The sequence below is a fragment of the Ctenopharyngodon idella genome, chromosome 15, assembly GCF_019924925.1.
Source record: "Ctenopharyngodon idella isolate HZGC_01 chromosome 15, HZGC01, whole genome shotgun sequence".
NCBI classification, from domain to species: domain Eukaryota; kingdom Metazoa; phylum Chordata; class Actinopteri; order Cypriniformes; family Xenocyprididae; genus Ctenopharyngodon; species Ctenopharyngodon idella.
The window spans coordinates 28,362,361-28,387,510 of record NC_067234.1 but is presented as its reverse complement, the minus strand read 5'-3'; the positions used below and the strand labels follow the sequence as shown (position 1 = coordinate 28,387,510).

Genomic DNA, 25,150 nt, shown 5'->3' with positions numbered 1-25,150 from the left:
ATTATGTCATATATGGCCCTCTTTGTAAATTCTTCACCGAGCTTTCATTTTATTTACTGTCGACATTTGTGTTTCATGAAGGCTTTATTATTGTAGTTAATCCTGTTAAGTGGTAACCATGGAAACCTTCTACGACATCCATATTTAAATTTAATTCCCAAGGTCACATTTTCAAGATTAATCGTCTGGATTGGAAAACTGGATTAATTAGGGCTAATGTGTTAATAAATTATAAAGATAGAAGTGAATTGGATTTTTCACATGACAAATGTTTCCTCTCTTGTGTTGTGCTCTCATAATTTATTCCAACACCGTGTTTGCAGTGTTAAAGGCTGTGGTCCACTGATGTGCTTTAATGGCTGATGCCGGTATCCAAAGAAGTATATGGCTAATGACCAGTATTGATAAAGCCTTTATGTACAGTGGACCACAAAATCTAGTCAAAGAGACCACTAGTTAAAATGCTTCTGTTTAATTACCATTTATTCTCTTTGTTTTAATTTATTGGATTATATTTTCTGCAAACAATGTGAGTATATTATGCACCACAGTGTTTGGAGTCAATATTTTATTTATTTATTTATTTATTTATTTATTTTTCTCCATACTCTTAAGTAAGGACACATTAAATTGATCAAAAGTGTCAGTAAAGACATTTATAATGTTAAAAAAAGATCCTATTTTAAATAAATGCTGTTCTTTTTGAGCTTTCTATTAATCAAAGAATCCTAAAAAAAAAAAAAAAAAAAAAAAGTTCCACAAAAAATATTAAGCAGCACAACTGATAATAATAAGAAATGTTTCTTGAGAACCAAATCAGCATATTAGAATGATTTCTGAAGAATCATGTGACACTGAAGACTGGAGTAATTGCCATCACAGGAATAAATGACATTTTAAAATGTATTACAAAAGCAAACAGTTATTTTTAATTGCAATAATATTTCACAATAGTACTGTTGTTGGCACATTTTTAGTGAGCCGCTGTCCAAACGATATCAGTAGACATGTGACTCCATAGGGTAGGCTACTTTATGTTTTATTTGTTCGGAAAAAAGGAAAATTGAACAAAAATAACAAAGGTAAGACACGGCTGAGCCATATCCTCTCTTCTACCCAACACAGTCTGAAAATTGTATTCACCCCCTACATCTGGACTCCACCCCACTTAACCCTTACAACCCTTCCTAAATACTCTTTACACAACCACAATAAAAGTCATCACTCATAACATTCGAAGCAATAATCATACAGATACAAATATTGCACACAGTTCTCAAACTTAACTTAATCACATTTTAAATTTTTAGTCCCAAATCTGGAATGTCTCCAACATCCTGGCCCCTAATTGTCCACTGTGTTACAATTCTAATAGCTCATTTAAAAGGAGCCATAGAATGGCTCTTTAGAATACAACATTCTAAAGAGCAGCCATTATCAGCCCCACAGTGGAAAATGAAAACGTAAAGTTACCAGCTGTCCCGGAATGGAACGGTTACGCAATAAGAACCCTTCGGCCTGACGGTGGAAAAGCGTCAATTGTTGCCTTGGTAAAGCAACATTTACTGATGATATGAGATGTAAATAATGACCGCGTTATGGAAGATGATCAGATATTTTTTTTTAATTCTATTATTAATTTGTTTACATCACTCAAATAGAGCGCGTAGCCAGGCAACAGACAAATGATCGATCCTGAGTGGCGATGTCACTTCACGGATTCTACCAGCACGATTCAGCACGGTTAGACAAGCCGAGAATTCCGGGTTGAGACCGATATGTAATCGTGCCGTGCCGTACCAGGCTCAAGTGGATACACAACTGGAACCGTTCCGTACCATTCTATGAACCTTTGTCCTCACTTTAACCTGACGCACAAATCCTCTGTTGTCTGGGAATGTTTCTACTACACGTCTCTAAAAGCCAAGAATTCCGAAATTAAGCATCTTCAATGATGAGCACAGTATCACCAGCCTTAAGATTTTGTCTGATTTTGTTCCACTTCTGCCTCTTTTGCATTAGTAAGAGGTATGTCATTCTTCTGAAAGAGGCCGAGAGGCTGTATTGGAATTCCAGAGACTGTGGTAATTGGGCGATCATCGAGTATGGTCTCCACTTCACAAAGAGCATTCTGTAGGCCCTCATCATCTAGGGTCTGCTGTCTCAAGACAGAATACAGAATCTTTTTAAGGATTCAAATGATTTGTTCCCATATACAGTATCTCACAAAAGTGAGTATACCCCTCACATGTCAGCAACTATTTTAGTATATCTTCTCAAGCGACAATACTATAGAAATGAAACTTGTATATATTTTAGAGTAGTCAATGTGCTGCTTGTATAGTAGTACAGATTTTCTGTGTTCTGAAAATAACTCAACATACAGCCATTATTGTCTAAATAGCTGGCGACCAAAAATAAGTACACCCTAAGTGATAACAGCTCTACGTCCATGCAAAGCCACATATCCTATTCATCATGTTCATGTTTTTGTCTGCTTGATAGGACCATACAAATTTGTGTATCTTTTATTAGAGCAGTTAAAATTTGGTGCTTTGAGTTCAATTCTCTCATACTGATCACTGGATGTTCAACATGACACCTCATGGCAAACAACTCTCTGAGGATTTGAGAATTAGAATTGTTGCTCTCCACAAAGATGGCCTAGGCTATAAGAAGATCGGTAACACCATGAAACTAAGTTACAGCACAGTGACCAGGGTCATAGAGAGATGTTTTCCAAGACGGGTTCCACTTGGAACAGGCCCCGCAAGGGTTGATCAAAGTAGTTGAGTCCTCGTGCTGTGAGTCAGGTGCAGAAGCTGGCTTCTAAAAAACAGACGCATGAGTGCTGCCAGCATTGCTTTAGAGGTCGCAGAAGCGGATGGTCAGCTTGTCAGTGCTCAGACCATACGCCGCACACTGCAGCAAGTCGGTTTGCGTGGCTGTCGTCCCAGAAAGAAGCCTCTTCTGAAGCTGGCTCACAAGAAAGATCGCAAACAGTTTGCTGAAGAGCATGAATTACTGGAACCATGTCCTGTGGTCTGATGAGACTAAGATAAACTTGTTTGGCTCAAATGGTGTGGCGACGCCCTGGTGAGGAGTACCAAGAAAATTGTCTTTCCTACAGTCAAGCATGGTGGTGGTAGCATCATATTCTGGGGCTGCATGATTGCTGCTGGGACTGGGGAGCTCTGCTTCACTGAGGGAAACATGGATTCCAACATGTACTGTGACATTCTGAAGCAGAACATGATGACCTCCCTTCAGAAACTGGGCCAAACGGCAGTTTTCCAACATGATAATGACCCCAAACACATCGCCAAGATGACAACTGCCTTGCTGAGGAAGCTGAAGGTGAAGGTGATGGAGTGGCCAAGTATGTCTCCACACCTGAAACTTATTTGAGCATCTGTGGGGCATCCTCAAGCGGAAGGTGGAGAAGCGCCATGTGTCTAACATCCAGCAGCTCCGTGATGTCATTTTGGAGAAGTGGAAGAGGATCCCAGCAACAACCTGTGCAGCTCTGGTGAATTCCATGCCCAGGAGGATTAAGGCAGTGTTAGATAACAGTGCTGCTCACACAAAATATTACCACTTTGGACACAGTTTTGACATGTTCACTTAGGGTGTACTCACTTTTGTTGGCAGTTATTTAGACAATAATGGCTGGATGTTGAGTTATTTGTAGAGGACTGTAAATCTGTACTTCTATACAAGGAGCACATTGACTGCTCTAAAGTATATACAATTTTCATTTCTATAGTATTGTAGCTTGAGAAGATATACTAAAATGGTTGCTGAAATGGGAGGGGTGTACTCACTTTTGTGAGATACTGTACCTCCATGGTGAGAGCCTAAGGGAGGATTAAATGTCCACTACATTCTTTCTCAGCAGTGTCTTCTGTATTCTATCTTGGTTGAATTTAGCAATTGCCTCTCTCAATTCTCACTCTCCCCTGAGTAGTTTGGTTCCATTATCAGAAATTATCTGTCTAACTTGACTTCTACAGATAAATCTCCTGAGGGCACAAGTACAAGAATCTATGTTAAAAAAAATAGGCCATTTCGAGATGGACAGCCCTAGAGTTTAAGCAGGTGAATACCACTCCATATCTTTTAACAAGAGTTCTGCCCCTCTTTACCTCAATGGGACCAAAGTAATCGATTTCAACATGACTTAAAGGTGATAAGTCAGGTGTGATATGGCTCAGGGGTAAGTCGGCCATCTTTTGCTCCATTACAGTTCCATGCCAATGCCTACAGAACAGGCAATTTCTGATGACTTTTCTTGCAGGAGCATTACCTTATGGTGATCCAGTATCTCTTATGGAGCTTAGCAAGCAATTGGCTCCTACCACAGTGGCTTAACATTTTGTAAATGTGATCCATTAATAGTCTATACACATGATTATCATTGGGAAAAAATGGCTGGGTGCTTGAACTCTTTTGGCATTGCCATCCTATTCAACCTACCTTTAACTCTCAAGATGCCATTGTTTAGGATCGGACCTAGTTTGTATATTCTGCTACTGGTTTTCACAGCATGGCCTTTATTTAGTGAGGTTATTTCATCATGAATGTACTGCTGTGTAAGGTGTAATGTCTCCTACAGAGAGTGTTAGAACATCCAACCGAGATTTGATTTTAGTCATGTGGTCCTTGATCAACTCTTGTGCTTTGGGATGTTGTGAAAAGATTGCTTCTGCTTCTTTCCATCTTTGACTCAAGTACAAAAATATATTAAAAAAAAAAAAAAAAAAAAATATATATATATATATATATATATATATATATATTTGCACTTCAACAGTAGTGCAGCTGCTCTTTGCAATTTTTCCCAAGATGAGAAATATTCTATGAGCTGGGTGACTGGAGTAACTGATCTTTGGGTCAATGTCTGAGATGTGAAGTGATTCTTGAGGGAGTTCAGGCTAGTCAGTAACAAAACTTTTCAAATATTCTGGCCCTCTCAGCCATCTTCCATCATTGCTAATAAGCCAATCCTCATACCTCAGGAGGCATCATAAGCGGGATTGTTTGCAGAACTTGCATAACGCCACTGGAAATTCTGTGATGGATCTGATCTGTTAGCCATGTAAATCTGGTGTCTGCTGGTATTGCTAAAGATGTATTTGAGGACTGATGTGTTGTCTGTCGAGAATACTGAATCATCCAGTGTTAGCTCCAGCTCCTCTCAACATTCAATTCAATTCACATTTATTTGTATAGCGCTTTTCACGATACATATCGTTTCAAAGCAGCTTTACAGAGAATGCATGTCAACATTACAATTTGGAGAATGCAGTTAGCTAATAATGTAATAATTTAGGCGATTAATATACAATCACTGTTTGCAATTTAATTGAAGGTAGAAGCAAAGAGCTCCTGGAAAAATGAATTACATATTAACAATAATTAGGATATATAGAAATTTGCGAATGTGCGTGTTGATCCAGATGTTGCATCTTCTGAAGTCATCGCAGGAGTTGGCGCCGTCTCTTCCAAAGCTTTAGTCATCTAAGGTCTTCTTAAGAGGCTGGATCCAAACTGAAACTGATGTACTCTCTAGTCACGGGCGTCCCGAGGTAAAACAGAAAAGCAAATGGAGAATAATTAGCATAGCTGCTGTTCATAACATTAAGCAAAGATAGTCATGTGTAATTGATCTGATATGAGATGGATTATGTGAATGCTTGGCTAAAGAGATGTCTTTAATCTAGATTTAAACTGGGTGAGCGAACATCCTGGCGACTTTTGCTGCAAGAACTGCGGCTGATAATTCAAGTCATAACTCCCCTTCATGGGGGCCACCTTGGCTTTACCCAATACAAAAACAACATAGATGGAACATGCAAGCTACCAAGTCGATAAAATCTGGCCTTTTTTGAGTATGTTCCAGAATTTAACAGTCTGTAGATCTCCCTTTTCCCCTTAGCTTGTAAGGAAGCCTAGAGACTATTTTTTTAGGTTGAATTATCTCTGCCTTATTAGCCAGATCTTGTGCTCCTTGTGAGATAGATTACATAACTATATAGATAATGCTTTCTTATCATCTTAATGAATATTACCCCATCTCAGAGCCTTCTCCATGTATGCACTAGCCATTTTAAATACATCTCCTTGCTTCTGAAGCAAGTTCACTGTATAGCTCCCACACACCTCTCAAAATAGGAGATGCTATGAACGAATACCTGGAAAAAGGTTTGGAAGAAAAGGGTTGAAACAAATTTCTAAAACACAAAGGATCATCCAACTTACTTCTAATCAAGCAACTACAATCACAATGACACTGGCATTATATTAAAGCTGCTGTCCGTAACTTTTTTTTTTGGTTAAAAATGATCCAAAATCAATTTTTGAGCTTGTACATAACCAGCCAGTGTTCAAAACTATCTCCTTACCTTAGCCCAATTCACAACGGTAAGCTTATAATAATGTTTTCTAATTCGGGTGGTACTGGTGGGTTTCCGTGGGAAATTCGAGCATGTCATTGCGTCACGTCTGTATACATAAAAAACGAGTCCCAGCTAGTACGCTACAACGCATGTAAGGAGGATCATTTATAGCCTTTTCTCACAGCAGCTGTACACTAATACACACTAAATGGTAACACTAATACACACTAAATACACACAGTCATGCAATGCTGATGTTGTTAACATTAACAATTTGAGAAAGTATAACAATAATAATAATTTGCACAGTCTGACATGATCCGAGCTAAGCGATCATTAGATTAAATCACCATTGGCAGTGCGATTTACTGTAATGTTTTTTTTTTTTTTTTTCCTCACTCAGAACAAAAGTGGCAGACATGTTACTTGTTCAGATGACATTTTCCGGTGAAAATTCTTATGTTGGTCATACTCCCAAGACTACAATCTGTGATTCCAAAGTATAGTATCCACACCGGTGTAGTGATTGACAGCAAACATTAGATTCATCCGCACTGAGGAGCCGTGCCGAGGCACGATGCGCGTAAAGATGATGATTCCGCAAACAACTGCAATTACGGGTTTCAAACAGAGATGGCGACAAAGAAGAAAAACTACAGACTGCAGCTTTAAAAACTAACATTATATTGATCTCTGTCCTATCCTGCAAAGACTAAGCGATCTGGTTGATCTATTTGTAACCCAGCAGAAACAAGACTTACTTCCTACAAGGGGGATTCCAGTATTCAGTGGTGATCCTCTGGAATATAGGCCATTCATGAGGAGAAAACAAAGCAGCCAAGACCGATTGTACTATCTAGAGCAGTATACCACAGGCAAACCTAGAGAACTAGTTTGAAGCTGTCTCTACATGAACGCAAGCAGATGTTATGCTGAAGCCAAACGTCTTCTAAAGCACCACTTTGGAGATGAATTTAAAGACTGCATAACTACATAATTCTTTCCCATCATCAGAACGAATACTTCCTCATCTCAGAGCCTTCTCCATGCATGCAGTGCACTAGCAATTTTAAATTCTAAATGTTTTGATCAAATAATTGCAGCCTTGGTGAGAATAAGAGACTTCTTTTAAAAACATAAAATAATTTAATAAAATAATTTAGCAAGTTTTGAAAAATTAAAAATTATTTAAATTAAATATACCATAAGGTTTAAACCGGATTGTCATATCACAGACAGAATGTGTTTTTATCCCACACCAGAAAACAAAACAAAAAAAAGTCATCCCATTGAGTAGCCAAAAAGCTATTCAAAAAGGCAGATTTGCTATTTTTTCTTTAGTTTTTTTGCACATTGACACATTTTCTATGTCAAATCACAGTCATCAGGCTGTTTTGGGCTAAAGCACTTTCTTTCTAATTTGGTAATGCTTGCACATCCCAGTAAACCCAGTACAGCCATTACTTAAATGTCTTAATGTCGCAAAGCTCTTTTGTGATGAGAGCTCTAATGCTTAGGGTGGGGTGCAGGTGTTTTTAAAGGCTCTGCAAAATAGCATTTCACACACCATGGCTCTGTTCCACAGCATCATAGCCGTGCGGCTCACACGCACATCTTGCTTCCCTTCAGAGGTGGCAGACATGGACTGCCGCATGGAGCGTTTAATTACATCTATAGAGGTGTGAATGTACGAAAGCACCCTAATTACACCTGGCTCACCCTCCATGCTTTTATAACTGCAGAAACGTGACATTACCGCCGCTGAATGCTTTAAGATGTATATTAAGGGTTTTGAGAGAAAAGGACTATTCTTGAGGATGATTACATCATATTTGCTGAATGAAATCCAATACTTGTTTTTTCCTAATGTTGGGGTGCTGATTACAAAAATAGTGCCTTTTGCTCTAGCATGTCACTTTCTCACAAAATATAAGGTGCATTTAGTAGCATTTTTGCTTTCGACAACCATTTGTAAGGTGAAGAGCTGTCACAAAGACATGATCCCTATCTTCCTCTGAACCAGGTTAGAACTATTTGTTCAATACTCAAATGATTTTCACATGTATGATGTTATTTTATGTCTATTCCTGATTTCAGGGTTAGAATTGTGGCCAGTGACAGAAGAAAATGCAAACATGACCCAGATGTTTCATGCTACATCTGTGGGTGTTTTACTACATTCAAACAATGACAGTAAATTACAGATTTATTTATAGACTTGTGTTCATTGACATTTGTCATCAAAACAGAAATTTGACTGCTTTTAATTTGATAAGTGCATTAAAGCTCATATAAACATATATATGTATAAAAATTGAAAATTCTTCATTCTTATCTTGTGAAAAAAATTGATGGAACATTTTTATTCATATTTCTATTTTATTTTTGCAAAAAAAAAAAAAAAAAATTCCAGAATATTTTGTTTTATTAATATCTGAACATACAGCACATCAAAAGAAACTACAAAAAGTTATTCTAGCTTCATGCATTCTTTTTTTAATAAACACTTGAATGTGTTTTTTTTTTTTTAAAAGCAATGTTTATTTAAAAAACAACAACAACAACATTTTAAACAAAAAGCTGAGGAAAATCTTATTTTTGTCAAAGACTGTCCAGTGTTGTGCCAAATCTTGACCCCGCTAGATTATTACCCCCCTTAATCCCCAGTATACAGTAGGTAGGTTTAGGATTAGGTATAGGGGCGGGGTTAGGATCAGGCAATCAGGTAGCGGCTTCAACGAGGAGGGTAATAATTTGGCAGGGAGTCGAAAATAGGCACAACACCGGATCGGATTCAGAATGATAATCAAAACATAGACCAAGTAGATTCCATCAACACCCCCCAAGCTTGCACAGTCCTATACATCTTCCTGGGACGACATTTCATTCAGTAACATAAGGCAGTTTTGATTTACATGCGTAAGCAATTTTTCTGTCACTTGTTTCTGCTGCTTCTTCACACGTTTTTGAATCTGGAGATTATGTACTCTTTCAGAGGATGCATAATAGCGCCCCATTATAACAGTGAGAACATGGATTGCCAAAAAATTCCATCAATGGCAGGGAAAGTATTAATACATTTTTGCAAACCAACAGCAGCTGGTGCTTCATTGTGTTTCTCTGCATAGATGTTTTTATGATGACCACTAATGAATTGAGAAGAGGCTATGTGATGTGTTTTTAAGATTGGCTATTAGCTGACCCCTCTCTGTACTTTTCAGTCTATTACCCCCCCACTAAACCTCGTCCCTCCCACAGGCTCAACTTTAAGGACCCGGAGGCTGTTCGAGCTCTCACATGCACCCTGCTGAAAGAGGATTTTGGCCTAACCATCGAGATCCCTCTGGAACGGCTCATCCCCACTGTGCCGCTCCGCCTTAACTACATTCACTGGGTGGAGGACCTGATTGGGGGACAGGGGAACCCACGGAGAGGCATCGACATTGGTATGCCAGCTCAGACTCACTGGTGTTATCCTGTTAAAGCTCTTTGCGGTCCCTCAGGCTGGTGTTACGAGGTTTTGGCAGGGCTGCTGGTTGGTTTACACACACACACACACACACACACACACACACACACACACACACAGGCTGGTGGAGAGTAAGACAGTGCTGGCAGTCACATAACCACCAGATTCTCTGGATTAAAATATTCCATGTTTTCAGCATAGTTGGGACACAATTGTCAAGAGTAGTAATATAATAATATAAAAAGGTATGTATATTTTTATTATATAAATGTGTGTGTGTATGTGTATATATACACATACACACACACACACATTCATTGTTGTATTTATATTTTATATACACACACAAACATTCATTTTTTGGTTTGGATATTTTTTGCAGCAGAGCTTTGATTAGCATGCAGTCTTTTAGTTTACTGTTGTCAGCTATATACGTAAAAGTCTTTGAAAAGTTGTGTCTTTATTTCATCTCTTTTGATGAAAGCATTAGTGTTGCATCCATACACATTCAGATGGACGTCTTTGGCCGTTGTGTCAGAGATATAGTTGTGGCTCTGCTGATTGGGTTAGATTGCAGATGGAAGACCTTTGCCAGCTCTGGGATGAGATTAGCGGTGTTAGTGTCACACACATGATGAATAGCTCTAAATCTCTTTTATTCAGACCTTATGGGTATCATCTTTGTTCAGTTCTGTTAAATTTCAGTCCATTTAAGGCCTGGTGACTGGATAATGGATGGCCATAGCTGCCCTGCCTCAGTCTAACTGCATTATATTCATATGTCACTCTGTCAGGCAGTCGCTTGCACTTCATATTATCATACTAATACTTACTTGAGAGTCCTTTTTTAAGTTAAATTTGTTGAATAAGTTGAAAGTTTTATTTACACATTTCTAATTTCAATGGATAAGGATAAATTTAGTTAACTAATATCATGTTGCACAGTGAATACTCATCCTGTTACCTAGACTCAGAAAGGTCATTCATTCTGAGCTCAGTTTAGATACAAAATATCTGAAATTGATACAATAACAAAAAACATTCACAATTCTTTGAATCGCACTGTTGATCTGAAGTGTTGTCACTACATGAAGAATATGTTTACGTAAAGACTCAGGCAGATCATATTTCGTTTGTATTTAAGCTTGTGATATGATGGGTTTTGGCTGTGTGCAGGTACTGGTGCTTCCTGTATTTACCCCCTGCTGGGAGCCACAATGAATGGCTGGTTCTTCCTCGCCACAGAAGTGGATGACATCTGCTTTAATTATGCGAAGAAGAACGTTGAGCAAAACCACCTGGCAGAGCTCATTAAAGGTAGGTGTGGTTTGTATGTGATGCAGAGAGAGAGCTTGACAGTTTTATATGTAATTTAACCCACTGAACCACATAAATGTGTGTGTTGCAGTGGTAAAGGTGCCCCAGAAGACTCTGCTGATGGATGCGCTAAAGGAAGAGTCCATTGTCTATGATTTCTGCATGTGCAATCCTCCTTTCTTTGCCAACCAGTTAGAAGCAAAGGTACATTCAGCTCCAGTGTTTGAACAGACATTGCCCCCCTTCCCTTTGTGCACATGACAATAGCTGTTATCCATTCATTCTTCCGTTTCTTCCCCTCTTTTCTGTTTCCTCCGTCAGGGGGTGAATTCGAGAAACTCCCGCAGACCTCCGCCCAGCTCCATCAACACAGGGGGTGTCACTGAGATCATGGCAGAGGGTGGAGAGCTGGAATTTGTGAAAAGGATCATCCATGACAGTCTGCAACTGAAGAAGAGGCTTAGGTCACACACACACACAAACACACAAACTAACACGCACACACAATTATAATAAGGACAAACCCAAATGAATTTAAGTATAGTCCATTTTAAAACTGCTTTCACAAGTTTGGAAGGCAAATAATGAGCAACCAATATGGGTAGTTCAGTGACCCGTAGTGATATTTAGAAAAATGACATGACTGACTATATATATATATATATATATATATATATATATATTTATTTATTTATTTATTTTAGGGCTGTCAACGTTAATGTGTTAATGCATGCGATTAATTCAAAATCCTTAATGCGCTAAAATAATTATACACATTTAACGCGGAAAAACTACGGAAGCATGTGAAATTGCGTCATAACTTAATTTACATCACGCAGTTAGATGATCTTAAAGTCCATGCTGATTATATCAGAAATGGCAGAAAGAATTATTCATTCCAGTGTCTGTTTCGCTTTAAAACACGAACTCGGTCATATTGTGTCATTGTATCTGAAGAGTGTGAGCCCTCCCGCATTGCGCTGTTACTGTCTGAATGGAACGTCGAAACATCCCACCGCTGTATGGGCAGATGATATGAAAACTATGATTATCGGCTGGATAAAGCAAACCAGCGTCTCGCTATGAAAGTTTTGATGGATGAGGATTGCAATCAAAGACAATTCAAAGACGATTCAAAGACGAATCAAAGACGATTGCGGTGACGTACAGAAGCACGCGTGAGTCCGTTATATTGATGCGCAAACAAATCATGTATGAGCGCTCTCGACGCACTGATCGCACATTGTATTTATGCACAGACACATTTCGGTACATTCACGTTGTTTTCACACACATTTAGGATAATGTTTGGATTTGTCCTGTGAATGTTGCTGTGTACTTTAGTATATATGCAGGTCAAGGCGGCTGGTTTAAGGTTTTTTGGCATCTTCATGTGGTCCTGTTCAGTGTCGCAACTTGACTTGTCTAAAATGTAAACGAGCTCTTTGCTGTTGCACATACTATACGCTGTGAATTCTGAAACGTTTTTTTTTTTTTTTTTTTATGGGTGCTTTGGTGTAGCCTACATAAATGTATGAATTATATGAAATCATATCATTTGGTTATTTGGTGTCCTTTTTTGGAAAGACATCTAAATTTACCTTGAAAAAAGCTGGAAAATATAGTTTTGTGAAAATCACACTTCAATCTGATGGTTTACAGTGAAGTCTATGTAGTGTTTTATTTTTACATCTGTTTATTCAATTTATCAGGGTTCCCACGGGTCATGGAATTTCTGGAATATCATGGAATTTTAAAAGGTCTGTTCCAGACATTGAAAGTCAGGGAATTCTATATTTTTTTGTCCAAGTCATGGAATATCAGGGATTTTTGTTTATCACTTTTATTTTAGTTTCCATTTATCAAAATGGATATTTTTTTTTTTTAAATCACGTTTCACGCATTTTGTGTATTGTTATAGTTAGGCTATTTTTCAGTGGAATTTTATTCCCTTCCCACTGGTCAACTGGCAATCACTTAAGTCAAAGACTGTCCTAACCAGCCGCGACACGACAAAGGATTCTATTTTTGAAATGGTTTCTGTATTTTGCAGCTAATAGTTCAGTTCATACAGAGGGAACAAGGACATAAATGCACAATAAAAAGTATTTATTGCTTACAGTTTGAACGTTCTTGTTTCCTTTAATTTAAGTTGTCCATCGTTGCTCTCATAGTGGCTATTAAAGTCATGCAAAATGATATTCAAGCTCAAACCATTTTAATATTATGCAAAGCTCAAACAAGTGTATTTCATGACACAGATTGTCAGTCACTGAGTATGTATTTTGAATAATGTTTTATGGTTTCATTTTCTTTGATTTTCGTGTTTAGCTGCGAACAGAGCCCGCCCACACGCTGTTATGATTGGCTGTGATTTATGATTGATTTTGTCTTCTTGTAGCTTTGTCACGTCTGGTTAGGACCTTAGGACACGGTAAGCCGCCTTTTCACTGCACACGACATTAGGATACGACTGTTGCATTTCGCCCCCTAGTGGCAGTCGCACAGAATTTTCAAATTGGTCGTGCGTAGCCGTTACTGTCGTTTATTCACCATGGTAGAATGAATAAATATGAATAAATTATACACATTGGATAAACTGTCAACATTACTTCTGAAGGAAAAATATTACGGGTTTTCCAGGACTTAAATAATTATTTCAGACTTAAATAATCATAACCATTTTACAGAAATAGCCTAATGTCAAACAGTCTAAGACGGTCTGCAAAAACTAAATGTGAAGAAATAAAAAGACTGAATGGTGAACTTGATGACAAACAGAAAATCCTCTAGAGTGTTTAACCCCTGAAACCATAAAAACTATAAATTAATTTCTGTAGAAATAGTACAGAAAAATATCAAAGTGCATTTAACGGGTAAACGCAAAAAAAAAGTCGTGTGTATGAGTGTTTAACTTAGTTTTGTACTAAAAATGTCTGTGAACAAGTAAATAAAGCTTGCAAATGGATGGTTTTAAAATATTGTCTGTGGCTGATTTTTGTCAGCACAACAGCGGCCTGTTGTTCCATTCATTATAGGTCATGAAAAATCAGCTTTTTAATCAGTAAAGGTCAGGGAATTTGACATTTGGCTTAGAATGGGAACCCTGATTTATATCATATATATGTATATATAGACTGTATATAATTATGTATAAATGTAATTAGCAAAATGCTGTTTAAAATTGAAAGTATTTATTTTACACAATTTTCACTTAAAATTCATTCAGAATTTTTTTAAACGGTAAACGTGCACTATGAAACTTAGATTTCTGTTAATCATCCAAAATGGCCCTCTGTTAATTCTCAAAATGGCCAAATAGCAACTGATATATCAGTCTGGCACCACTGTCAACACATGAGGGGCTGTGAGGAGTGTAATGAGAAAGGAATAAACAGCCACGTGTGTCCAGGTCTGCAGAGAAGGTGTTTTATACTGAGAAAGCCAAAGAGGGGAAGAGGCCACGCTGATGAAAGGGGCAGGGCAGATGGATCCTGGGATGGATCTGTCATACAGAGTTTGCGTAATTAATTGACAGGGAAAGTAAATAATTACCCGAGGCGGTATCCGGGCCACCCGACGGGAGCAGCTGTGTGTGTGAGTGGGGCAGACGACGAGCCCCCCTGTGCCAGGACTGTCAGTGGAGCACTGGAGTGAGGCGGGCGGGGAGGGGCGGCAGAGCAACCAACATTAGGCCTTATTAACCATGTCATGAGCTGAACCCCAAGAGGAACGTGGCTGTGTGTGTGCATAGAAAAGTTGAATGGTATCTTTTAATGTTCACTGTCTGCATGAGATCACATGTAGTTTTAAACCTTTGAGTGTTTTATGTGTCTTCTGCTTGTGTTGAGAATTGATTGGTGACCGCAGGCGAAGCTGGGCGCTATTCCATCTCGCTGTTACCAGCTCCTTCTCTCATGGGTTCAGACTATGCAAGCAGACTGTCGTAAAAGCGGTGTGTGTGTGTGTGTGTGTGTGCGTCAGCAGGTGCCTGTAGAGCCAGCCAGGCATTCTGATCTTCCTCTCCAGCCCCTCAGATCTGTAATTACTGCCAGTCTTCCTCCAGCCCCTCCTGTCTCGCTTACATCCTAAATACAACTCTGATTTTTCCTCATGCCAAACAATCTGTGCTATTGAAATTGTAATTGTTACTACTTCCTCCTCAGGGCCTGATAACTAAAGAGAATGCATAAACACCCTCTTTTCAAAGACCTGATAGATGCTGGAGTACCCCATTATTAGCGGAGTGTGCCATGTGTCAGGGTGCCACACAGCCTCCCTCCACTCCAGTTTGGAGAACATGTGTGGATATTAGGGCTCTTTAATATTTCATCACACAAAATGAAACGATTGTCAGGCCCCTAAGGCTCCATATGCAGTGTAATGTGTGTTCATCTATACTCCTTCATTCTTATGGTAGATTGCCCCCTTGATAACTCAAAACCGCCGCCCAACAAAAATCAGTCTAAGCAGAGAGTCTTTACACAACTGTCTGTTAGTTGTTAAAGTCAGCTTGGAGTCAGAATTGACCCTGTGTACTTTTTTTTTTACAAAAAAACTGCAGCTCTTGTGTTCCCGGTCTGCAGTGGTCAGTATCTATCAAAAGTGGTCCAAGGAAGGAACAGTGGTGAACCGGCGGCAGGGTCAGGGGCGGCCAAGGCTCATTGATGCACGTGGGGAGCGAAGGCTGGTCCGTGTGGTCCGATCCAAAGAGACGAGCTACTGTAGCTCAAATTGCTCAAGAAGTTAATGCTGATTCTGATAGAAAGGTGTCACAATACACGGTGCATCGCAGTTTGTTGCGTATGGGGCTGCATAGCCGCAGACCAGTCAGGGTGCCCATGCCCACAGTGGACACATGAGCATCAGAACAGGACCATGGGCAATGGGAAGAAGGTGGCCTGGTCTGATGAATCACGTTTTCTTTTACATCACGTGGATGGCCGGGTGCGTGTGCGTCGCTTACCTGGGGAACACATGGCACCAGGATGCGCTATGGGAAGAAGGCAAGCCGGCAGAGGCAGTGTGATGCTTTGGGCAATGTTCTGCTGGGAAACCTTGGGTCCTGCCATCCATGTGGATGTTACTTTGACACGTACCACCTACCTAAGCATTGTTGCAGACCATTGTTACACCCTTTCATGGAAACGGTATTCCCTGGTGGCTGTGGCCTCTTTCAGCAGGATAATGCATCCTGCCACAAAGCAAAAATGGTTCAGGATTCAGGAATGGTTTGAGGAGCACAACAACGAGTCCAAATTCCCCAGATCTCAATCCAATTGAGCATCTGTGGGATGTTTTGAACAAACAAGTCCGATCCATGGAGGCCCCACCTCGCAACTTACAGGACTTAAAGGATCTGCTGCTAACATCTTGGTGCCAGATACCACAGCACACCTTCAGGAGTCTAGTGGAGTAGCTATTATTTTAGGCTACTATTTTAGGTAATGCAGCCATTAATATTTTATAGTGTTGCTAAAATAGTTGAATTTGTCTTTAAAATAGTTAAAATCTTTCTAAAAAGCAGTAATATAATGCAGGTTAATGGTATTGTAAAAAAAAAAAAAAAAAAAAGTTATGGTACTACTAGCAAATAACTTTGAATTTGAAGAAGAAATGTTACCATCAAGATGCTCTTGAAAGTGAACTTGACCTTCAGCCACTACGTTCTGCTCACACATACTCATTAAAATGGGTGCTGTCTGTCATCTATAATGAACAAATTTGTGTTTACGTCTGGCTATATTCTGATATATAACACCCCCTTTCTACAGTCCAATCCATTCCTTGCCCTACATTTATTCATTAAATATCCTGTTAAACTCATAAATGTCACATTACAGACATAAAATAGGTGAATGCTTCATGTTGACCTTTAAGATATTCTTCAGTGATTAAAAGCAAGATTCTGTCAATTTAGAAAACTAAAAGAATTAGAAAATTAAGGGTTGAGTACCAATCAATTATGCATAAACCGTGTTATCCTCCTACTCTCTGTGGGCACTGTCTGATGAAGCCTCATCTTTTTTTATAATGGTGGATATGCATTGATTTTTGTCTCATGTGCAACATCAAAGCTCCCTGTCAAAGTGGGGTTTTTAATTAACCATTGAGCCTCATATCTTAAAAATATAAAGAGTAGCCCAACTGACCGTTCCCACAGAGCGAGCCCATATTCAACCCATGGCTCTGAGTCCTGTGGTTTATTTGATGTGCTCCCATGGATCAGGTGTCCAGGCTGGTGGTTTCACAACCCCTTTTTTTCCTGTTTTCAGGTGGTACAGTTGCATGCTGGGAAAGAAGTGCAGCCTGGCACCTTTGAAAGATGAGCTGCGGAAACAAGGGGTGAGTTTTTCTTAGACCACTTTGTGCTCTAATTACTGCAATGCAATACAAATATATATTTAGGAATGACTGATTTCAAAATTAAATGTCTGATTACCGATAAATGGCAAATATATAAAGTTCTATACTGTTTTGTGTAAATTATTGAACAAACTAAAATAATTAATTGTAAATGCTACCAGTATATTATTTATGAATTGACTGATATTAAAATTCTATACTATTTTGTATAAATAAATATAAAAATAAAATTAAAATCTACAATTTTATGACACCAGTAAATACCAGTTTATATACAGTATTTTTTTAATTTTTATTATTTCTTTATTAGCTAAAAATGACATTTTTTTATATATATATATATATATATATATATATATATATATATATATATATATATATATATATATATATATATAAATGTAAAAATGTCATTTTTAGCTAATAAAGAAATAATAAAAATTTAAAATTATATAAAAAAAAAAATATTGATTATCTTTAAGTGAGTGGTAGATGATAGCAAAGGTAATCTAAATGTAAAAATATGGCTGTGCCTGCACAATTATATATTCAATATCGACAGACACCAATAAATGAAAACAATCTGTCATATCGGCTGATAACTCGTATTATACTAATATACTGTGCATCCCAATTTTATTTTAATTTTCCTCTAGGATCTTTATTGATAAATGAGTGGGCGTCTCCCCAAGACTTCAGGTTAATTGATCTTAATGAGTTTCACTAGCGTGGCATATAAACGTACCACGACAGGGAGCGCTAATGGAGTAGATTTCATTAGTTCATTAGGCATCATTAGCTCTCGCCTCACCCCTCCAGCCCCTCTCCATTACCTCCACCTGTGTCTGTACAGTCAGAACGCTGTGATATCTGTGAATGAAAGGCTTTCGTCCTGCTCACAGGTTATTAGTCTGGTGTCAGTCAGTCTGCTCGACTCAGGCCTGATGTGTCGTTTGATTCATCTGAAGGTGTCAGAGTCCTGTCACCCCTCATTAGAGTCATTGTGCTCCTGGCCAACGTCCAGCAGACAGGGCCGCTTCCTCCTCTCGCCACTGTGGCTGTAATTAATATGCTAATGAGGTTCTTTCTCTCATTCTCGTTCACCCTCTCACTTTCCCCTCTCCTTTTTCTCTGCTATTATCTGTTGTTTAAATGCCCTCTGCCTGCAAAGGTCAGACTCGGATGGTGTTTTTTACTGAAGAGCGGTTCGACTTGATTTCACCCGATAGTTCACCCCTAACACCCACATATCTGTTAAAACACACTCCCCACTGTGTGAATGACAGGTCTGTGTCTATAATGCTGTGTTTAAGCCTACTGGGAGGGTCTGGTGTTGGTCATAGACTCTGCACATACATGCTTTCATATAGTCTTTCCCGAAGTCATTTTCTCATCAGTACTATCTTTTTTTTTTTTTTTTTTTTTTTTTTTTGCATTGTGACATTTTGCATCCTTGACAATCGAGCATATTTAATCCCCTTCCTCCAAACATCTGCAACCTACTGTAATGTAAAAACAAATACTGCATTACTCATAACGGTAATGCAATATAATGGCCAAAATGGCCAATTATGGTAAATTATATTAAATGGCCATTTTCATTTTTAAATTTGCTTAAAAAATTACATTTTAAAACTTTAATTATAAAACGGTTAGTTCCTGTCCTTGATTCTGATTTATTTATTTATTCACGATAAAACACGGCTATGACCGCTTCACCCAACGGTTCTGTGTATCACTACACAACACCCTTAGCAACCACTCTTAGCAACGTAAACTGTATGTTCTCAATTGATATTGTTCATTGAAGCTTACTGTATTATGTAGAAGAGTATTGTGAGAAAAAGATAGAGTGAGCAAGTTTATTACCTGCATTCAGATTTAGCATTTTCCTTCAGGTCAGTCCTATGTTCATAATAAAAAATCTGTTTAAATGTTCGATGTATTATCTTGTCCTTTTAACAGTTAAGGGGTTTTCCCGTGACTGACAGTGCTAGTCAAAGTATTTGTCAGTTGCGTCTTGTTCCGTGTTCAAAACAATTCAGTCTTTTCAATATAAACGTCTTCGCTACTGACTGACACACTCATAAAGACAGTCTTTGCCGCCATCTTATGGCGTAATAATGTAACTTCTGTTGCCATTCACTGTCAGGGACTATTTTTTCCGGCAGAAGGAAGGCTTTTAGTTAAAGTTTACTTCATGAAAATTGCATTGATACATATTTTTGGTTTTAATATTTGTATTGTGTGGTAACCGTTTTATAAAAGCAATAAGGTACTCGAGGCTAGTGCTGTATCGTGAATAAGTCACGGCTGAAGGGGTTGTAACGCCCCTTCAGCCGTGACTTATTCACGATACAGCACAGCCTCTCGTACCTTACTGCTTACTTAAATTTAAATTATTGTTATTAAAAATTTTCTTTAAGTGAGCAATAAGCCCAAAGTATAGTTCACTTTTTACACGTACGCAAGGGTCAGCGTACAGTGCGCATGACGCAAATTTCATCATCAGAAGAGTACGCCCACTGCCGGATTTTTGTAACCATGCATACTTTGTATGCGCAGGTCACATATGCGCATTTAATTAGTTTTTGTTTATTTTGTAATTAGTTTATCAACAAGGTGGCAATCGTGCCCTGGGGGCGTCGATTTACAAGGTAGTCAAAGAAAAACTGCATAAACAGAACAGACCAGAACGCATGCGAGCTAGAGTGATGATGGAGGCCTACATAGAAGAGAGATTGTGCGAAGAGGATAGAAAGTACCCTCATTTGTTCAACTCTAGCATGAAAGAATACAAAGTTGTTTACATGGGTTGTAACTCGTGGCGAGAGATTACCTTTTTTTCCTAGTGTTTTATTTCTAGGACAACCCAGACTTTTCTTGACAGTTTTTGTAAGATTCACTGCCTATTTTGTGTTTGAATCATCATTGATGAGATCATCATCTTTTGTTCTTTCACAGGTTCCCAAAGTAACACACACTGAGTTCTGTCAAGGTCGGACCATGCGCTGGGCCCTGGCTTGGAGTTTCTATGATGACGTACCTGTGCCTGTAAGCTTTCAGCTCTTCTTGCATTAGTTTAGAATCAGCTAGTCCTCACATAACCCATGCACTCTAGACTGTTTGATGTGTTTGTGTGTGGGAAAGCAACACCTGCTGAATATTCACTGTGCTCGGCACTCTTTTTAATAATGCATCTTTAGCCCATTCCATCAGATACACTTGACCTGCTTCCTAAGGCACGGCGCACCTCCTTCTTAGCAACAGTTGCCCAGACAGGGTGACGGTGCTATATAGTCACGCACTTCAGAGGGGAAAAAGAGCTATAAAAGGGAAAAAAGGGTTGAGGGTATGGAAAAGGGGGCGGTGGGATGATTTGTTATGGTCTTTCAGGAGAATTCCCCAAGTCCCAGATGCCCTTTTCCTCACAAGCACTTGAGCAGAAAGATTGGCCTACATATCTGTCTGCGAGCTGCTCTGCCCTCATACAGCAGACTTCTAGGGCTGTACGGACATGTCTAGATCTGGATGGCACCCGCATCCTTCTGTGCTTTATCCCTCTCCCATTTGTGTTGGTTTCTGCTTCCTGTGTCCATTCTTCCTCTCTGAAGCCAGCTGAGCCCCATTAGCAGCGAGCACAGAAGCTAGATCAATCTCTTTGACAGTGAAATGTATTGCACAAGAGGTAGGGGGTACAGTGAAGACTCAGACAAAAAAGGTAGGGCTTGAAAAGGACCCTGTGGTGCTGAAAGCATGCCTGGGATATGAGGCTGTTGAAGCAGTGGATTTACAGTGGGGGTGAAGGCTGAGGGGTCAAAGGTCAGCAGGCAGGAGGCAGTACTGGGGGAAGTGTAAAGCGGGGCAGAATGAGCCTAGTTGTCAGCATCCATGGATAACCGCTGATCATTGCGGCACTCGTCTGCTTGTGTTCAATAATTGAATAATGACCTTTTATTCGTCTCACCGCAGCGAAAATCCCAAGGCTCATGATTATTTTTTTTGTACATTTACGAGCGAGGCCCCTTCAGACACATCAAGAGGCTCGGTGTTGAGAGTGGAAGCTATTTAATGCAGGATCTACTCAACCTACTTAGAGCAAATGTGTCGCTGGATAAATAATGGACAGAACGGAGGGGGTTATAATTCACAGTGAAGAGGGGATAAAAGCAGTGCATTGCTCTGATTAAGACTGATAGAAATTAATTAAGAGGGAGCGTGTGGATCGATGTGTGTGTTCATCTGTTTCCATCCATTATGTGCTCATCACAGATGGATAGAGATTGCACTTTTTGACAATCTATAAAACATTCTGCTCAGTACATTTGAGGCAAAACACTGAAGATTCAGGTAGTCTGATCATATTTATTTTTTTGCAGTATATAGTCATTACAGAATTACTGCAGCCACAATAGTTAAATAAATGTTTAAATAGGTTTTACTTTGTCTGTGGGATGATTTTGTCATGCTTAGCCGAGTTTGACAACTTAAAGTCAGAAAATGGCGCCCTCGTGTGTTGAAAAAGGATGCTGGACTGAAAGGGGAACCGCCTTAATGTTAAATCTTATAAAATCAGACATGTGATCAGCTAAAGACAAAAAGAAGAAAAACCTGTTTTTTCCCTCCATTCAGTATTACTATATATTTAATAATATACAATAATAAGAAGAATTCAGAAATTTTAAATTAAATCACATTTATTGAAAAATAAAGAACTGTAATAACTGTAAAATTGAGAGTATTTAATATTATTTATTATTATTATTCAAAATAATATTTGTATTTGAATATTATTTAAAGTCTAAAAATGAAATCAATAACGAAATATTACTGCTGCAATAATACTTTTGTACTGTAAAATAAAAAAACAATTATTTAATAATAATTTAACTTTTAATAGCTTAATATGTTTTATTTTAGCAGAACGCTGCTGGAAGACCATAAAGCTTCACTTTTGTTGACAACAGATTTATAAACTATTCTCATTACAAGCTTTTATCTCATCCAGTGCTGTCGGAAACTATAAATGCATTAAATAAATGTATTTTAATGTATATAAAAATGCAGCAATTTTTTTCCTCAGATTTTTGCAATTCACTTGGGTCATACATCAGGTAAAAAAAAAATCCCTGTAAATCCCTGTATTTAAATTTTACATCCCTGTAAAATTTAGCTTGGCGCGCGAGAACAAACCTCATTGGTTTGAAGCTCAAACATGGTGCGTAACATGAAAATGAACCTCAATGGTGCTCGCACGTCAAGCGAATATGCTTGAGCTTCTGTTTATCATAACTGATGTGTGCGTTGATGAATGTTTTTATGTAAAAAAAAAAAATTCTAAATTCAATCTGTTCATCATCTAGAGTGATCGAGTCTCTTCAGAAAATTTGGACTAAACCGCTCAATTCATATGAATTAGTTTTACGACCTCTTTATGAACTTTTTGAAGCGTCAAAGTGGTAGTTGCGTAGCTGTCAATGGAGGGACAGAAAGCTCTCAGATTTCATTTAAAATATCTTCTTTTGTGTTCCAAAGATAAACGAAAGTCTTATGGGTTTGGAACGACGTGAGGATGAGTAAATGACAGAATTTTTAACTAACCCATTAATGTATTAAAAATACATTTTTCTACCTTAAAATGTTTGCTTTCAAACTAGGGTTCGGGGGACCCCAAGGGACTGGTTGTGCCCCCCCTGACAATGACCCTATGTGAAACCATCATTTAACCGTTGTCTGCTGAGACATGACAAATTTGACGAACGGCAGAACCAGCAACTTCAGCACAGGGAGTTATTCAGACACCATACTAGTTGACTGTGCCTAAATCGAATCTGCTTAATGTAGTTATCGTATATGAGGAAGATAGTTAAGATGTATGGTTCAGTGTGTACTAAATGTATTGTTTATCCAGACAGGACAGAAGCAATGGGGTGTTAAGTGGAGTAAGATCCTGTGATGGATGCCAGATTACCTGTGTGATTTGTCTTGTATTAGGATTAACGGTCACAAACACCACGACACAATGGCTCTGACTAAAAAAAGACGACCACAGGAAGACTAAATATGAAAGATGTTTGTCTGGTGTGTTGTAAACGCTGATGGATGACTGCAGTAGTAGATGATGGGTGTGGTGTGTTATTCGGCAGTGAGGGGGTCGGTCCGTTGGCTTGTGATGAGTCATGTTGTCCGTTTATCTGCTCTAACAACAGATGCTCTGTTAGAGGAGGAGAGAGACATGTGACTGAAGCAATGCTTCTGCTTGTAAATCAGCTATGATGAGAGCTGGAAATGTCAAATATGACTGTCGCCACGTTTAATGCGCTGTGTATGTAGTGTTTGTGCCTGTGTGTAGTGTTATGTCTCAGTACAGCATGATTCAGTGGTTACTATACATCATAAATTACTCCAAGCACAAGACAACTCATTCATTCATATATATTTTTTTGCATAATATGCGAAAACAAAAACGCACATCAGGTAACACTCATATACAATGGCATATGAATCAGAAATATATATGGAGACTGCAGCCTAACTACATTTAATGTAGAAGTCCAATTTGGTTGATTTTTTTTTTTTCAGAGAAATTGGCAGTTTTATCATTTTTTGTTTGTAATTTTTCCAACTTTAATTACAAAGAAATGATTGTTTTATACTAGTCTGTCTCAAGCTTATTTAAAATAGTGTTATTTTAGTATTATTTATATACTGTTATATTATTTATTAATATATTTTATTTTCCAAGATAATTTGGGCTTGTTTTTAGTAATTTTTTTTTTTTTTTTTTTTTTCCATTTTTATTATTATAAGTTTTAGAGGGTTTTTTTTTTTTCTATTTATTTTTATTTGTTCTAATTTTAGTCATTTTAGTACTTTAAATTAAACTTAATTTATTTCATTTAGTTGCCAAGGTGAGATTTTTGTCATTTCAGTTTTTCATCTAATATTCATATTTTATTTTTATTTTATTTCAGATTTATTTAAATTAATGGAAATTTTTTTAAATAATTTTAATTAGCAAAAACACTGATATAAAAATCAAACAAGTGTGGTTTGTTAATCAGATGGGTTGATGGGTTTGTCGTTACCCAGTGTTCTTGGTTCTTGTAAAACTGTGTGCTATTCATCTGACAGCAGCAGACAAACATGAATGCCACAAGGACTCCAGATAGCTACAGTATTATTCATTGAACTCAAGGCCAAGGTGAACTTTGTGTTTTGCTGCCCTCTATTGGCAACCAGCTATTCTTGTAGTAAAATTGCATCTTTTGTATGTGCTTGTGTTGACTTTTTAAGGCTGCAGACCTCATACATGAGATATAAACACTCTTAGGTTATCTAACAAAAACTCATTTTCTTTCTAAATCTTTCTCAGTCACCCCCCTGTAAGAAACGCAAGCTGGAGAAGGCCCGTAAGCCCATCACTTTCACTGTACTGAAGCCCACTGTGGCGGAGCTACAGGCGCAGGCGCCAAGCATCGGCTGCACTGACATCAGCCCCACAGAGAGTGTGACTGCTTGGCTGGAGAAGATCCTCACAGACCTCAAGGTAAATAAAATAAATGGAAACGCACCAATGTTTGAAATTAAATGCTTTTAT

The 25,150-nt window shown here is 38.3% G+C and overlaps 1 protein-coding gene across 2 annotated transcripts in view; it reads left to right on the top strand.

Moving 5' to 3' along the window:
- Positions 1–25,150, top strand: part of mettl16 (methyltransferase 16, N6-methyladenosin) — a 40,831-nt gene that overhangs the window by 14,570 nt on the left and 1,111 nt on the right. For both annotated transcript variants that reach the window (XM_051863458.1, XM_051863459.1), the window contains exons 3-9: positions 9,657–9,844; positions 11,044–11,184; positions 11,276–11,388; positions 11,506–11,648; positions 17,460–17,529; positions 20,515–20,604; positions 24,926–25,099. In XM_051863458.1, coding sequence (XP_051719418.1) covers positions 9,657–9,844; positions 11,044–11,184; positions 11,276–11,388; positions 11,506–11,648; positions 17,460–17,529; positions 20,515–20,604; positions 24,926–25,099 — 919 coding nt within the window. The remainder of the gene's footprint in view (positions 1–9,656; positions 9,845–11,043; positions 11,185–11,275; positions 11,389–11,505; positions 11,649–17,459; positions 17,530–20,514; positions 20,605–24,925; positions 25,100–25,150) is intronic.